This window comes from Pollicipes pollicipes, unplaced genomic scaffold (genome assembly GCF_011947565.3).
Source record: "Pollicipes pollicipes isolate AB1234 unplaced genomic scaffold, Ppol_2.1 Scaffold_3447;HRSCAF=4054_pilon_pilon_pilon, whole genome shotgun sequence".
NCBI lineage: Eukaryota > Metazoa > Arthropoda > Thecostraca > Pollicipedomorpha > Pollicipedidae > Pollicipes > Pollicipes pollicipes.
Genome location: NW_023596297.1, coordinates 35,571,876 through 35,587,271, shown reverse-complemented (window position 1 = coordinate 35,587,271; position 15,396 = coordinate 35,571,876). Strand labels below are relative to the sequence as shown.

The 15,396-nt window shown below is 62.1% G+C and overlaps 1 protein-coding gene across 2 annotated transcripts in view; it reads right to left on the bottom strand.

Moving 5' to 3' along the window:
- Positions 1-250: 250 nt before the first annotated feature.
- Positions 251-15,396, bottom strand: part of LOC119091291 (ephrin-B1) — a 34,521-nt gene continuing 19,375 nt past the window's right edge. Inside the window, exons 2-7 of one of the 2 annotated variants that reach the window (XM_037213984.1) lie at positions 6,651-6,792; positions 4,031-4,199; positions 3,769-3,789; positions 2,918-3,043; positions 1,630-1,830; positions 251-1,375 (exon numbers count right to left, since the gene is read on the bottom strand). In XM_037213984.1, coding sequence (XP_037069879.1) covers positions 1,236-1,375; positions 1,630-1,830; positions 2,918-3,043; positions 3,769-3,789; positions 4,031-4,199; positions 6,651-6,792 — 799 coding nt within the window. In that variant the 3' untranslated portion in view covers positions 251-1,235. The remainder of the gene's footprint in view (positions 1,376-1,629; positions 1,831-2,917; positions 3,044-3,768; positions 3,790-4,030; positions 4,200-6,650; positions 6,793-15,396) is intronic. The other variant, XM_037213985.1, reaches the window with a different exon arrangement.

The window sequence follows — 15,396 nt, the reverse complement described above, 5'->3', positions numbered from 1 at the left end:
GACGATATCAGAGATCCAGATAGAGCAGTCTGTGATCTCCGTGGCTTATCTATGCTATTTTGATCAGCTTCTACGTATCGTCGTCATTGGATGATTCTGTGATCCCGAACCTCCGTTCAGCCAGCGAGTCCATGCATAGGCATCTCGTCCGCGCCTTCAAAAGGAGAAGATTGCTGCTTCAGACCTGCACTCATGCCGGGTTTACGTGATGACGAGGGGCCGCACGACAACCGCCACGCATTGGAAGAAATTCTGATGACAAGTATTTATTACATTCAAGTACAAGCTAGATATAAAAGATGATGCACCTTGAGAAAGGAAACGCTCCGCTGTTGCCTCTAATCAAGCTTACACGTACCGAACCGATTGAGAAAAGGAGCAGATGCTGTTGATCAAATAAATCATATGACGGCCTCTTTGGGATAAGCGATCTAGCTGATGTGTCGCCGGGCTTCCAGGTGAGACAAAGCGAAACGCAACAAGAACAACAGTCATATGGCACACGACATTTTGATGACAAAACCTAAGTTCACATTTGGCCAAGCCCGAGAGCGGCTGATAAACTATTGATCGTTCAAGCACGTATTCTCTGAGCAATCCGTCAGGAACATTGGTGGAGACAGCAGAAGATGGCAGAACACGCAACAGTACAACGAAACGTCCAACACTAACACAACGCCGACGATGGCTGCGCTCCGTCATTTGCGAGTGGCCACTTGAAACCTGACGATGTAGGCACTTGCTATGTGAACGGTACGGCAAATCTGGAAAGTACGCCGACGGAGCAGGGAGGCGGTGCCTCAGCGTGAACACACCACAGAAGAGAGAATCAGGATTTGCCGCTTGTAGGATAATACTAGCATCTACCGTCGCTCTGACTTATCCACATGGTTTACAATATGTCTGGCGGCAGGAAGGCTATTATCATCATTTAACATTCAAGATAGGACAATACAAGTACAACGTATCACAATGGCCCTCATACACATGGCCAGCAAAATATCTTCCATCACAAAATCATCCGTCAATTTCAATCTTCAATCAAGCCCGATCCTCAATCACAAAGTAAAGCTTCACGCGGCGACCGCCCAGCCGCTGGAGGCGCCACGACAACGTGTCCGCAACCACAGCTTCCGTAAGCTGTCCCACGATGGCAGCACTGCAGCGCGTCCACACTCACTCGCTCACGCACGCCTGTACACGCATTTACACAGGCTATTGGCGTCGTCGGCGACTCAGCCGGGCACCAGCCTCAGTAACAGGAGACCTATGCTGACGGCTAGCGCTGCGCATGAGTCCAAGCTCCCAGCCGCCGACTTAAGTCCTCCCTTTTTCGCCACACCGTCGTTCGGGTGTTTGTTTTTGTCGAACTCGTCTGCAACAGGAATCGGCGTGAGAGACGACACCGCATACCAATCCGAAGACGTGCCCGACCGCAATTCGCCAACGCTACCGCTCTTTTCTCCATCACATTGCTGTCCCGACGGCTAAACTGAACAGCGTCACTCCAAGCGAACACAAAACCCTTCTGCAAGTGGCTTACCTTGTCCCGGTCGTGACAGCACCGCGCCATCACGACCGAACTCATCACACGCGAGACACCCGTCTCCCCTGACGGCGGCGGTTTACCTGTCTTTTTAGTGGTGGCCTTGACGTTGATGGAAGGCACGTGCAGGCCGTACAGGTCGTGCGTGCCCTTGTACGAGTGGCGCGTGGTCGGGCGCGCCGTGCTGACCGCCGTCGTCCGCGCCGACAGCCAGTCGGGCGTCGCGGTCGACGCCGCCTCGTCGGCCGGCAGCGGCTGCTGCGGCCCCGGCCCGGGCAGAGCACCTGTCGAGGGCGCGGCAACACGTCAGCCACGGGGCCGACAAAGGTCTCCAGAGTGCCGGACACGCGTCGGCCGTCGGTGTGAGGCTCGGGTCATGTGGCACGTCCAACGCTTATGGGTGAGCAAAAAATTGTTGCAAATTTATGGGCATGCGTTTGCATCACATATGGGGTGATGGATGATAATTGTATATCAGTGTTATGATCCGCGGCTTCTTGCGACAGCTCAGTGAGCGCTCATGTTCGCGGCTCACCTGCTGCGTCCACCCGTGGAACGTCTCCGAATAATCCACGTTGACATCCATGCCATGCAAGCATTCCGAAGTGCAACAATCGGCCTTCACGACCTTGCCAAACCAGTCCGATCCGCAAGCGACGATAACCGATAGACGATATCTCATGCAGCGACTGTGACCACCACCGCGTGCACATTGCATCAGCTGCTCCGCCGGTAGATCTGCGGCGTCACCCCTCGGCTGAACAGGATGTCACTCCGGAACGTTCCCGAGCTGATGTGCCGTCGCAGCTGACTGGCCCGCACGTGTCGCCGGCATGCGAGCCGCGCCGCGCCGCGCCGCCAGATCCATGCCGCCCGCGCCGCGCCGCACCGCTAGATCCATGCCAGCCCGTGCCGCGCCGCGCCGCCAGATCCATGCCAGCCGCGCCGCGCCGCGCTGTTAGATCCATGCCAGCCCGTGCCGCGCCGCGCCGCCAGATCCATGCCGCCCGCGCCGCGCCGCGCCGCTAGATCCATGCCAGCCCGTGCCGCGCCGCGCCGCTAGATCCATGCCAGCCCGTGCCGCGCCGCGCCGCCAGATCCATGCCACCCGCGCCGCGCCGCGCTGTTAGATCCATGCCAGCTCGTGCGCGCCGCGCTGCCAGATTCACGCCAGCCGCGTCGCGCCGCGGTGTTAGATCCATGCCAGCTCGTGCGCGCCGCGCTGCCAGATTCACGCCAGCTCGTGCCGCCAGTATGGTCATGGGAGCCTTCGGCCGCGGACGGCCTGGCCGATAGCGAGCTACCAGAGGGCCGAGCGACCCGCCTGAGTCACCGCCTCGCCCATCACCCCTCCGTGCCTCCCTCGCTCACCGGTGCCGTGGTCGACGATGTGGTTCTGCTCCGTCTCGTTGCAGCACACCTTGAAGACAACCTTCATGTTGTGCGTGGAGCAGCGACCGCCGATGCGACGCAGCATGTCGCCCCGGGCGGATGTCGCTGCAATAGACGGACGGGTCGTGAGGGCACGCTCCCAGAGATGTCACGCGGGGCACGTGACCCCACCTGGCCGGCTGCCTCCCTACCCTTGGGCAGATATGATGTCCAAGTTGTGTTGCATCACGATATAGGCGTGAGCGATACAATGGATGGGGTGACGGTGGTGCTTGGGATTATTCGTGACCAGTCGCCGGCGCACGTCGCTTTGAAACCGCACACGGGGCACCAGCAGCAGGTACTCTGAACGTATAAAGAGTGAAGTGCAGACAGTGAATTGACGCTTGCACCCGGAGCAGCTCTTCCGGAAGTCGACATCCAGGCTCACAAACATGCAGACAAACACAAACGAGACGCGTGAGGACGGAGCCGGGAAGGGCGGGCTGCTGTTGGCAATCGCGTCATCCTGGCAGTCGCTGCTGAATGCGCACACGGAGGCCGGGCGGGGGCGAGCGGGCAGGCCGCCGCCTCCACCGCTGAGTTAGGCCGCAGCAGGACCGCAAGGCAGAGAGAGGGGAGTCGGTACAGTTCGCCGCCGGGCTGGGCGGTAAGGGCCGCATCGTAGACGGGCTGGAGGGCAGCTAAACGCCCAGGCAAGCGGCGGCAAGGTGCAGGAGGCATGCAGCTGGAGGTGGAGTGCATAGCTGCAGGGTGGTGAATGGCGGTGCTTTACATGCACCAGCTGAGCGAAACGAGGCTACATTGCACGCCAGGCCACACGTAGTTACCGTTCTTTCCGATGAACCGCGCTTGAAAAGAGAGGAACATTTCGCTCAACCGCACGATCAGAACATGTACGAACATTAACATCGTATCACGCACTGCTACGGTTCAATCAGCTTGAATTACATGAGCACGTTCATTCACGATAACGAACATGACTCAACAAGCTCCCCTTCCCCCGCTTGCTACAAGTTACTACCTAACAGCAGACACTCAACGCTGTTGTCTGAGCAGAGACAGCGTCAGCGGATGGTGGGGCGCCCTTACAGATAAAGAAGTAGTCCTGCCCGGGCCTGAACTCCAGGCCGCCCGGCTGCGGTGTGAACGACCGGAACGTGATGGTGAAGAACATCAGCTTGTACGGCTTGTCGCAGACGGCGATGATGCGCGGGTTGGGGTTAGTGATACGGCACGTGTCGTACTCCTCCTTGGAGACCTGCGGTGAAAAAGGCGCGGTCAGCTCAGGCTGTGGCGCGGTCAGCTCAGGCTGCGGCACGGTCAGCTCAGGCTGCGGCACGGTCAGCACAGGCCGCGGCGCGGTCAGCTCAGGCCGCGGCGCGGTCAGCTCAGACAGCGGCGCGGTCAGCTCAGGCTGCGGCGCGGTCAGCACAGGCCGCGCGGACCATCAGTGACGTGGCGCTCTTATGTCGACATAAACCCGGCCGCCTCAAGCTTCCCGTGACTGGGGCCCGGCTCAGCACAGCGTGGCTGCATCATGGGAGGCGAGGAGGTTCAGCTGGGCTGCTCAGGCGCCATTCACTCGGTTTAATCGCCCGATAAAGCTCGCGAGATGATAGGCGCCGTCGCCAGAGGGCTGAGACCCCCGCCCTGCACCGCCGGCCTCGACACCCACGGCTGAGACGAAATACCACCTACACCTTCTTGACAGAGTGTTCAGCGACGACCTTCGCCCTGACACCACTGTCAGACCGCCACTGCGGAGCGAGTTCGCCTTCGCCGCCGCCCTGACGCACGGCCAGCCTGCTCTGGTCTATGTACGCGACGGACCGCCAGGCCCCGAGGGGCGCGGACGCACGCCGCGCGGTCCACGCCAGCCTGTGGCGCGCGCCGCCGCCGCCGCCGCCGCCGCCGCCCGCGCCGCGCGCCGATCCGCTTAACTGGAGTGCGCCGCGCCAAGTGGCCGGCTTTGAGCGCGCCGGCGGGCAGCGATTTCGTTATGAACTGACGTGAAGAGGATTCAATGAGCCGGGCCGGACCGGCCGGGAGAGACACCGACGCGGTGGGGGACGACCGGACAAAGCGGTCCCGAGGGCGCCTGAATGGCGGCGCCGGCGCGGCCCGGCTCGCCAGGCTCAGGTGGAGGATTATCGGCTGGTCTGTCTCCAGCTGGCGCGCGCGCCGGAGGACGGGGAGGCGCGGCGCCGGCAGGACGACGGAGGAGCGGGACTGGTGCTGCGGGGAGCGCGAACGGGAGAACAAGCAGAGGCAGAGGAGAGAGAGAGAGAGATAGAGAGAGAGAGAGAGAGAGAGAAGAGAGATTAGATAGAGAGAGAGAGAGAGAGAGAGAGAGAGAGAGAGAGGAGATAGAGAGAGAGAGAGAGAGATATAGGAGAGAGAGAGAGAGAGAGAGAGAGAGAGAGGAGAGAGAGAGAGAGAGAGAGAGAGAGAGAGAGAGAGAGAGAGAGAGAGAGAGAGAGAGAGAGAGAGAGAGAGAGAGAGAGAGAGAGAGAGAGAGAGAGAGAGAGAGAGAGAGAGAGAGAGAGAAGAGGGAAGGAGGGGAGATTGTCATGAAGAGGAGGCAGAGTAAAAGCGAGGAAATTACACTAACTGACGTTCAGGAGCTGCTGCGGTTTGCGCCCTTCAGCCTTCAGACTGGACGTCTGATCAAGCTGCGAACGGCCGGCAGCCTCCGTGCCGCTGGACGCGCGGCTCGGCGGCGCGGCGTCGGAGCCGGGCGGTCAGGCGCCGGCGGCCCAGGTCTGTTTCGGCCGGCCAGTCACGACCGATTCATGTCGCTTCGACATGCAACGCGCCCGGCGGTGACGCGGACCGCACCCCCGTCTGCAGCAAGGGGGCGCTCCCTGAACCCCGCGGCGCCACCGGAGCGCGCACCGCCGTATACGGGACGGACGCGGCGCGGGTGGGGACGCGCCGCATTCAGATGCGCCCCTGACGACCGGTGATGATTGGCTCCTGGAGGTGTGCGGCGGGGGGGGGGGGGACTCTGCAGCGTCCGCAAGGCGGGAGCTCCGGCTGCGCCACTGCCGCGGCGCGTCGTAACGTGCGTCATGGCTGGCGGTGGACGCACCGTCAGCTGGCCGACGCCATTTTCCCGTTCAAGATCAATTATAGTCGGCGGCCTTGGCGCTAAACGCGCGAACGGACGCGGTGTTAACACGGCCGGACTGGCCGGCGGAAGGCCCACCGGCGCGGGGACAGGAGAGGCCACCGACTGGCCCAGGCGATTCACGGTTCAAATGGTGGGAAAGATACGCTATCTGATGCTTGGTAAGAGGCGCAGCATCACAGTGTCAGACGCGAACCAGGCGCAGCATCGTAATGTCAGACGGGGACCAGGCGCAGTATCACATTGTCAAACGAGGCCAGGCGCAGTACCACAGTGTCGGAAGCAAACCAGGTGCAGTATCATAATGTCAGACGGGGACCAGGCGCGGTACCACAGTGTCAGACGCGTACCACACGCAATATCACAGTAATCCGTGAAACACACAAGTGAGCGCCGCACGTAACCATGTGAATCACAGTAGACTGGTCATTGCTCAATTTACTTCGTATGATATGCCAGAGACACGTCACTGGAAACACGTGTCAAAACAGATGCAAGCAGGACACAGCACAATGTTCTAAAGTCATCAGCAGTTAACGGCATGCGGAGAAAACATATATAAAAGCAGCAGTTGCTTACGTTATAGATGATGTATTTCTCGGTGTCCTCCTCCCTAGTCCACTCGTTGTAGCTGGGGCAAATGATGGTCACTTGATCGTACTCGAACAAGTTGTTCCCTTTATTCACGTCGATGATGTGATCTGTATTGCTGATCTGGAATCTGCAAAAAGAGAAACCGCCGGTCATCACGTGACCGCGCGAGTCGCGACCCGGTCCCGTCAATTACCCCACTCCCGCCTTCAACCGGACGCATTCCACCGCTTCCCACGACTGCGGAGCCGCCGCAAAAACGGGCTCGTGTTGCAGCTGAGCTGCCATCGATCAGCGCACGTGTCAGGCCGCGGCGGCCGAGCCCGGCGCTGAGAGTCGGCCGCGTCCACGCCCGTCTGATGAGGGGTGGAGCGCCGTGCACGGCTCGTCACTTTCACCGGTCTCTGCGGCGTCCGAGCCTCGGAGGCGGCCCAGCGCGGGTGGGAGGACACCGCGGTGCTGCGGTGGGTGAGCGGTCGGCAGGCAGCGCGCGAGCACTCGCTCATCGCTCCCGCTCGGGACGGCGTCGGCGCCGTGATAGACGCTTCGAGTTGATGCTGCGGGAAGGATCAGGTGCCGCAGCCAAGCCGACCAGCCGCAGGACCGCAGGCTCTGTTTTAGAGCCGGTCGCAAGCAATCGCGGACGTAGATAAGGACTGCTGTCGGCCTTCGGCGTGATGGCAACACTCACTGCTCGCAGCTCGATTCTGAGGATGCACGCACGCCAGACACTGGCATTCTCTGACCGGTCTGAGTGGCGCCGTATCGAGCCCCGTCCTGGTCATTGGGCCAAATTGGGCCGCTATCGGGCCGACCACGCCGGTCAGTTTGTTCAGCTCATATTGACTGTGCGCCGGGGATAAGGATTTCCTGCGGCCAGGGCGTTTGCTCTGGCCACCGCGGTGTCGGATGTCGCCTTTGTAGCTGCGGCCTGTTTGGCAAATCGGAACTGGATGGCCGAGGGCACACATGGCTGGTATGCCGGTCAATAATGTCGGGGGTCCAAGTCAAACAGGCGGCCGGGGCCCCTCCAGCAGGGCAGGATATCCAGCCTGCGCCCCGGAAATGGCAGGATATCCAGCCCGCGCCCAGCACAGTAGTATCTAGCACAGTTATAGGTTTGAAAATAGTCAAATGTTCAGCGTTGGCCTCTGAAATAGAAGACCATCGCCGGAAGCTGATGAATAGCAGGCTGACCCTTCCGGAAATGACAGAACGTGTTAGTTATGCCGACGTCAGTGGTCATGTGACAATGTGGCAAGATTGCAAACGTGTAACTGGCCGGATATCTGGCACCGACCGGATATTGCACAAAGTTTTGCTGCTGCCGCTAGGACATCCCCCGCCGACCAGCTGGCGCCGCAGGAGACACGTGAAAGCCGTGTCGGCGTGGGACGCTTAGCATGCACAGTTATCAGCCTCTAAATCACCGCGACAATGTTATCCAGTGTTCAGCAGCGCGAATAAGCCTGATCTGTGGCGCTGCCAGAAAGAGCGGCCCGACTTTTACGAGCCAACAGACGATGTGCGCTCACCGAAAACCCGCCGAATAAGAGCCGACGGCGGGACGGCGAACAACAGCCGGCTCGGTGGACAGGAGCAGCGCCACAGCGGTGAGCCGTGCCAATGCACAACAAATCCCGGGGATGAACAGCGCCCGCAGCCGCGCCTGCCGCCAGCTCCGCGTCCAACGGGGCATTTGCCGCCGCCAGCTCCGCGTCCAACGGGGCATTTGCTGCCGACACGCGGGGCGGCTCGCACGCACCTTGTTCACGCCGACCGCGCCGGGCACGGGGGCGCCGAGCGGACGGTGGGCCAGGTAGAGGCCAATCTCGGCCGGCCGGCCCGGCGGGCTCACACCTGCCGCGCGGGACTCGGCGCCCGGCCGCAAACAAGCCGCGAGGCGGCAAGCGCGGCGCAGAACCCGACACTGCCGCTCGCCCCGCTCGTGACGCCGCGGCGCGGTGCGGCCGGGGTGAGCGTGGGGTCTCGCTCGTCCCTACAACACAGGGCCCGACCCTGCCGCCCCCGCCGCCCAGCCTCTGCCCGGGCCGCTCCTCCCCAGCTCCTCTCGCATCTCCTCCCTCGCGCCCGGCCGCCGCTCTCTCCAGATCGGTATCGCGCCGCCGCCGGCGGCCGCCGCGCGGCGACGCGCGCCACTTCAGCCCCCGACCCAGATCGGGCGCCGCGCCACGTCAGCCCGGCGGCGCTACTCGCCGCGGCGCCGCTACAAGCCGCGAACACGGCTGCCGACGCATCCCGACCGGCTGCGGTGCAGTCGACCGAGCGGAGGGCGGCGATCGCTGCGCTGCCCGCATCCTCGCCTGCAGGGCTCCGCCCAGCGCGGCATTGTGCAATTACGGCGCCGCCGCGCCGGCTGACAGCGCGTGCAGCGCGGACGTCGCGTCTGGTTAGCCGGCACGCCACGCCGCGCGCAGGGGAGCGGTGCGCTGCCGGCCACCGCTGCCCAGAAGCCGCCGCCGGCTCGCGACAGTTGAGCCGCCGGTTTTTGCCGCCCGGTCTCGAGCGTAATAAGCTCGCGATATTGAGCGGCGCGGCGGGCCGAGAGGAGGCGCGACGATCAGTCTGGTGCGCAGCCGGGCGGACGGCGCCGGGCGAGCCGCAGGTGGCGACACCTGTCCGTCGTGGGACGAAGCTCGCCCGGCAGCGGCTGAGCGGCCGACAGGACGGTACACGACAGCGGCTGTCGTCACATGCCGGCTTGTCCACCGTGTCGGCGACCTGCCGACGTCCGCGGAGAAAAGGCGCGCATAAATGGGTGCTGGTGCACGCCCGTTCTCCACCAGACGTCTCAGCAATGCTTTTCGTCAGCACCTAGCCGACGTAGTCTGGCGCTGGCTGAGGGACCTCAGTGAGCCAGCAGAGTCGCAACCGCGACGCGACGCCCACGACAGCGAGATGGCGCCTCGCGCCGAAGGCCGGACCGGACGGGAAGAGAGTGAGCGGGCGGGGCAGCACTCCAGACGTGGCTGATGTGGCGCAGAGACCATTGTGGCGCGGCGGCCGATGTGGCGCGACGGCCAATGCGGTGCAGCAGCCATTAGCGGTGAATAGGCGGCGGTGGTGGGGGGAGGGCTCCTGCCAATCGCGCGGCTGGTGCAGCGGCGCCGCTCGTTGGCCAGCCGCCGGCGCCGAGGACTCCTCTCGGCGGTCTGCGCCGCCGTCTGACCGAGCCGCCGGTCGGCCAATCTCCCGCGCGCAGGACCACCCGGGTCCGGCCCCGCGTCATCAGAAGAGAACGGAGCTGCTCTGCGACACACCCACGTGGGAGCGCTCGAGCGTGAGAACACTCGAGCTCTCGTACGTTGAGCTCTCTCACTTACGAACCCGCGCATGCGTACCCCGCGCGCGACCGGGCACCCGCGGACGCGTGCATGGCCGCTCGCGTGTTTGCGTGCCGCGCCGGGTTTGTCACCATCCCGGGGCGGCGCCGCGGGCGCTTGGTCATGGCGCGTAAGTGGCGGCCAGCCGCAGACGCCGCCGCGGTCGCGGCTACGACCGCCGCTCGACGACGGCCGCTTCCGCCGGCGCGTCGACCACCCATTAACCGCGCACTGGCGCGCAACGGGCTTCTGCCGACTTGTTACGGCTTCTAAGTAATGGAAAATAAAAATGCGACAGGTCGGCAGCGGCTGCCGGGATTAGCAATCACGCAGGAGGGCGGCCGCCGGCCGGGCAGACCGTGAGAAGCCCCGGGCGCGGCCTGGCCGTAGGTGCTGATTGGAAGAGCATCAGCCAACCCGGACAAGATTTCACCGGGTGGAGGGAGGGAGAGAAGAGGGGAGGCGATGGAGAGAGGGAGGAAGACAGAAAGGGGAGAAACAGAGAGGGGGAAAGGGGAGCAGAGGGTGTAAGATGGAGATCGAGAGAAAGAGGAAGGAAAAATAGAAAAACAGAAAAAGAGCAAGAGACAGGCATTGATAAAGAATAGACGAAGCAAGGATAAAGGGCAAGGGGAATGATATCAAATAAAGATTGCACACTCGCTCAGTGTTGCGGAACGTCATTGTTAACGAAACGTACCATTTTAGTCGAATCGGTTCCTTTGTTCCGAGGATCCGCTCTGTTTGAGGCGCCCATTCAAGTGATAGGTTGTCAATAGCGGAAGATCCCGACGCCGCCGCCGTCCGGGGCGCGCCGGCATGGCCTACACCCCTGACCGCCGCCGCGGTCGGGTAAGCAGAACCGCCCGAAGTATGCAGATCGCGACGGGTGTGGGAACGGCGATGGACCTATAATTTTGGTGAACAGTCGACCGCACCGGATCGTTTAGCTAATAACACCGGCTGCAGGAGTTTACGAGGGTTACGGAGTGGCGCCGGCGGCGCGGCGCAGAATGCGACCCGCTCCGCGCGGCGCGCAGGCAGCGCAGACAGCCGGCTTGCGCTGCTGCCGGACTGGGAGCGGCGACCGGATATCGATTTTGTGAGCCTCGGACCGCGGCCGAGCAGCGCGGAGAGTCGCGGCTGGCACGAGTCGGCGGCCGCTAGAGCGGAGGGGTACCGGAGCAGCGGACGCTGGGCCGCCCCTGGCGAATGCAATCCAGCAGGTTATCGCTGATTCTCACGCCTTTGGAGGCGCTGGGTGGTGAGTACTCGGCCGTGAGAAGCGAGCCCGGAACGACTGGATCCAAAGGGCCGCACATGATCCGCATAAATGTCGGCAGGACAAAGCATAGCTGCCGCTTTGGCCAGGCGCCAATTAAAACGGACTGGACACAGCACAAACAAACAGACTAACTGACTGGCACAGCTGTTTTGGCCGTTCGTCATTTATTACAGATCAAACACACCGTCGCTCTTCGAACCACAGGTTTCATGTCCGGGGTGCGCGGGGTGGTAGCCAACGATCACATATCTAAAGATGTGTCTGCGGCTCGGGGTCACCTGTGCCGACACCAGTTGGGTATGCCGAATTCCTATGTTGATGTCTGACCGCAGCATCGTAAACTAATTACATATTTGCAATGCACGGTTGATTATCTGCATGCTGCAGCGCTGATACGCTGTTATAAGTGTACGAAGCATACCACTGCATTGCAAAATATTCCATAAACACTTGGGCCAAGGCCGAAGAAGGCAAGTCCAGACGAAAGTGAACTAACTAAACAATCGCCTAGCGTGCAACGTTCTCTGGCATTTTTGGGCGCCAACCGAGTCGGTCCACCCTCACAGACAGGAATGTGTGTGACCCCGCTCGATCACCATTCATCAAGGACCATTTTCTCGCCGAACGAGCCATGGACACTGGCTGTAGTGGCGGGGCGGACGCCAGGCGGGGAGGAGCGCGAGAGATAAAGCTGGCACCTGACCTCGACCTCGACCTGGGCCGGTGAGCGGCGCGGTGAGCGAGGGGGCGGGGGAGCGGCGATCCACGCGTGGGTGGATGGTGACCGACGGGCGCGTCCGAGCACGGCTGCACGGTGGGGAGACCGTTCCGCGCTCGGCCGGCGGCGGCCGAGTGACGGCGAAGGTGTGGCAAGCGCGAGGAGGCGGGCGATGGATGGTGGCCAGGAGAAGGGCGAGGAGGATCGTGGAGACGAGCCGGTTGAGGGCAAAAAGTCGAGGCAGGAAGCATAGCCACCATCATCCCCGGTAGGTGGCGACCCGACGTCCGCCCGTTGAGTTATCGGACGGTTTTACCCTCAGCCGGCTAACTCTCAAACCCGGCCATGGCCAGGAAGTGCCCGGGGCGGCGGGGCGCCGACCGGCGCCCCGGCCACCGCTGTAGCGCCACCTCGCGGCGGATCAGCGGCGCCCGATCGGCGGCTCGGCGCGTGACCGGGGCATTTGGTGACTCAGCAGGTCGGCGCAGGGTTGTCGAACGCGGCGCGCCGGCCGGCAGCGCACGCCTCCCAGCGCGGCGGCGCCAGTACAGTCATCCGGCCGCTATATCATGTCAGAGTAATTACCCGAGATTAACCGCACCACCATTAGTATGGAGATCACAGCCGGCGAAACTGGGGGAGCGCATTTTTGGCGTTTACTAAGACTGGCCTATTTTTGCAGGAGTGATTCACCGTTAGAATATTCAGAGTGAGGTGTAAAAACGGTCTTACGTGCTGTTTGCATTCAAATGAACTTGGAAACGTTCTGTCGGCCTGTTAATTTACTAGCCGCTGCCTCGGGTGGCATACCTGGGCATGCGGTGTGATAGCTTTATCGCACACGAAATCCAAACACGGCGCGTCATTCTGTCCACGAAAGCAGATCTTGGAAACTTCTCCATCGGCAACTCGTCACTGGCAGCGAGATGGTTATGGGCTGTGACGAGAGCGGGGCAGAGCGTGCCGAGCGGGTCTTCACCCTCGTGGCACGCAACGCGCCACCAGCTGTATAATACTCAGCCGCGGGGAGCGGTCGCACCGGCGCTCACAGCGGGCCGATCCTACGGGTCATAAACAGCCGACAAGGGCCACCGACCCGCGGCCGACCGCGCTATTCTCGGCTCTACGGCCGACGTGTCCATAGATAAATCGGTCTGTACAATCAGACAACACTCCGATGGTGTGATGAGAAGATAGCGCCGGCTCGCTCTCTCAGTGAAATACCTTTAAAACGTGACTCGTGCGGTGAGGAGGCCGTCACAGGCGCGATCAAACGGCACCACCATTAGATACTTCATTAGTTCCGAGAGATAGCGAGAAGAGTAACAGAGAGATGACAGCAGAAAGAAGAGACGCGCGGACAGAAGCGGTGAACACTGACCGGTGCGGCGGCCGTGGCTTTGGACTGACATTTCTAGCGGCAGCGTCTGTTACTGCGCTTTCAGAGCACGTTGAAATGTCTGTTGAAGTCTGCAGACATGAACGTTAGCGAAGCCCAAGCCTTGGGGTTTGTTTGTGTGTTGAAGCCGGCTCGCCGCGGGAAAACAGGCATTCACAGTTGACATTTATCTAGCGATACAAAAGATGAAAGTAATCCCTCCCATAATAATTGAATACGCACACAAAAGCGCTTGCAGGCAAAAGCAAACAGTGAATGTTCCTCCAGTAAAAAGCGTCCGTAAACAAGCTGGGCAACATTCCTAGACGCCCATCACTAACTTTGTAAATGGTGTCTCGGCCTTGGTGTAACATACCACGTTACGAAACAACAAGGAAAAGTTTGCACGAACGCGACGATCCCTTCCGTGCATCTCACGTTAGCCAGACATGACACGGGATGGGGTGGGACGTCCTCGCCGTGCTCCCCCTCTCCCTCCGTCCGCGGCTCTCTCTCTCTCTCTCATCCCACCTCCGTCCGCTCCACCCCGCACTACATGACGGGGACTTGCAGCCGTTGCTAGTCACGGCGCAGGGCGCGCCGACCGGCGGCCAACCCCGCTGGGCGGGCAGCCGTAACACTTTCGATCCTCTCTACACTGCAACTAATAGACCCAATTTACATATGAATAACACTACCGAACCTGCACGGATTTATGAATATAAAAAGCAGACATCTTGATTAGGATCTGGGGAAGTCGTGAACGAGCGTGGGTTCCAGCGATAAATTTGACATCGGCGGCGGCCGCCGGCCCCATGGTCGACACGCCGCGGGACCCTCGCCATCCATCAGACCGCTGCGGGCGAAAGACGCCGCGCCAGTGCGTCGGCATCCCGGGAGGCGTCCTTGTGGCCGGATCGGACCGCGCGCGCCCGCCGCCCGCCACAAACGAACTCTGGTCCAGACAGTGATACCGGCTTAAACGTCGCCACTCCGATAAGGGCTATCAGATGAGAATAGCGCCGTCAGTCCAAGGTCGCTGGTTATCACCGACGGGGAAGGCGCGCGGCGGCTACTGGTGTTACCGCGCCGCCGGCAAGCCGTTTGGACGCGTCGCAGTCTCTGGTGCTGGCGCGTGACGCCGCCCGGTGCGTTGCAGTCGCTGCGGGCAGGGCGGCGGCCTCGCTCTTTAACCACGCGCCGCGCCGACCACTGGGAAAGTATGCCGTCTGCGGCGTGCCATGGCGCCGGCCGCACGGCGCCGCCGCACACCGCGCGCCGACAGGTCTGGCCGCAGCTCAGGAACGGCCCAACGACAAGCTGAGCTGGAACTTATCAGCCCTGAACAGAGCTGCGCCGCAGAAAGCCACGACGGACCTCCGTCCAACAGCATGGCGAAGTCCATATCGCCGGCGACTGGTGAGGTCAAGGTCCATATCCAACAACATAACGTGGCGAAGCCCCTTTTTTCAACCGACGTCGGAGCGCTGTGCTGCTGATGACCATCACGCTACGCTATCCGCTGAACCTTGCCCCAGAGCTTAATCTGTCTCGGCTTCCGTGGTCACCGCAGCCGTCTGCCGCCGCCTCCCGCAGAGGCCGGTGCGACCCGGCCGTCTGGAGGCGGCCGCGGTCGCTGCAGGCGGCGCGCGCGCGGCGACCGGTGATCGGGTTCCCAGGGTGGCGCCGGCGGCACCGGACCAGCTGTACGTGCTGACCTCTGGCGGCCGTGCGGACCCGGTGAGAACCTGAGACGCGTCGATGACCGACCTCGCTCCGCTCAGCTGGGCGACGGGCGCTGGCGGCCGCCGGCCAACAGGGATGGCCAGGGCTGCAGCCGACGCCGTGGCCGGTCGGACGCGGCACTGGCGACGGCCACAGGGATGGAGACGAGAACGGGGACCGAGTCCGAGCTGGGGACGGGAGAAGGGCTGGGAACTGTGGACAGGACTGGAGCACCACATACCGGACTGGGGATAGTGCTGAAGGGATTAGGGACACGAGTGACT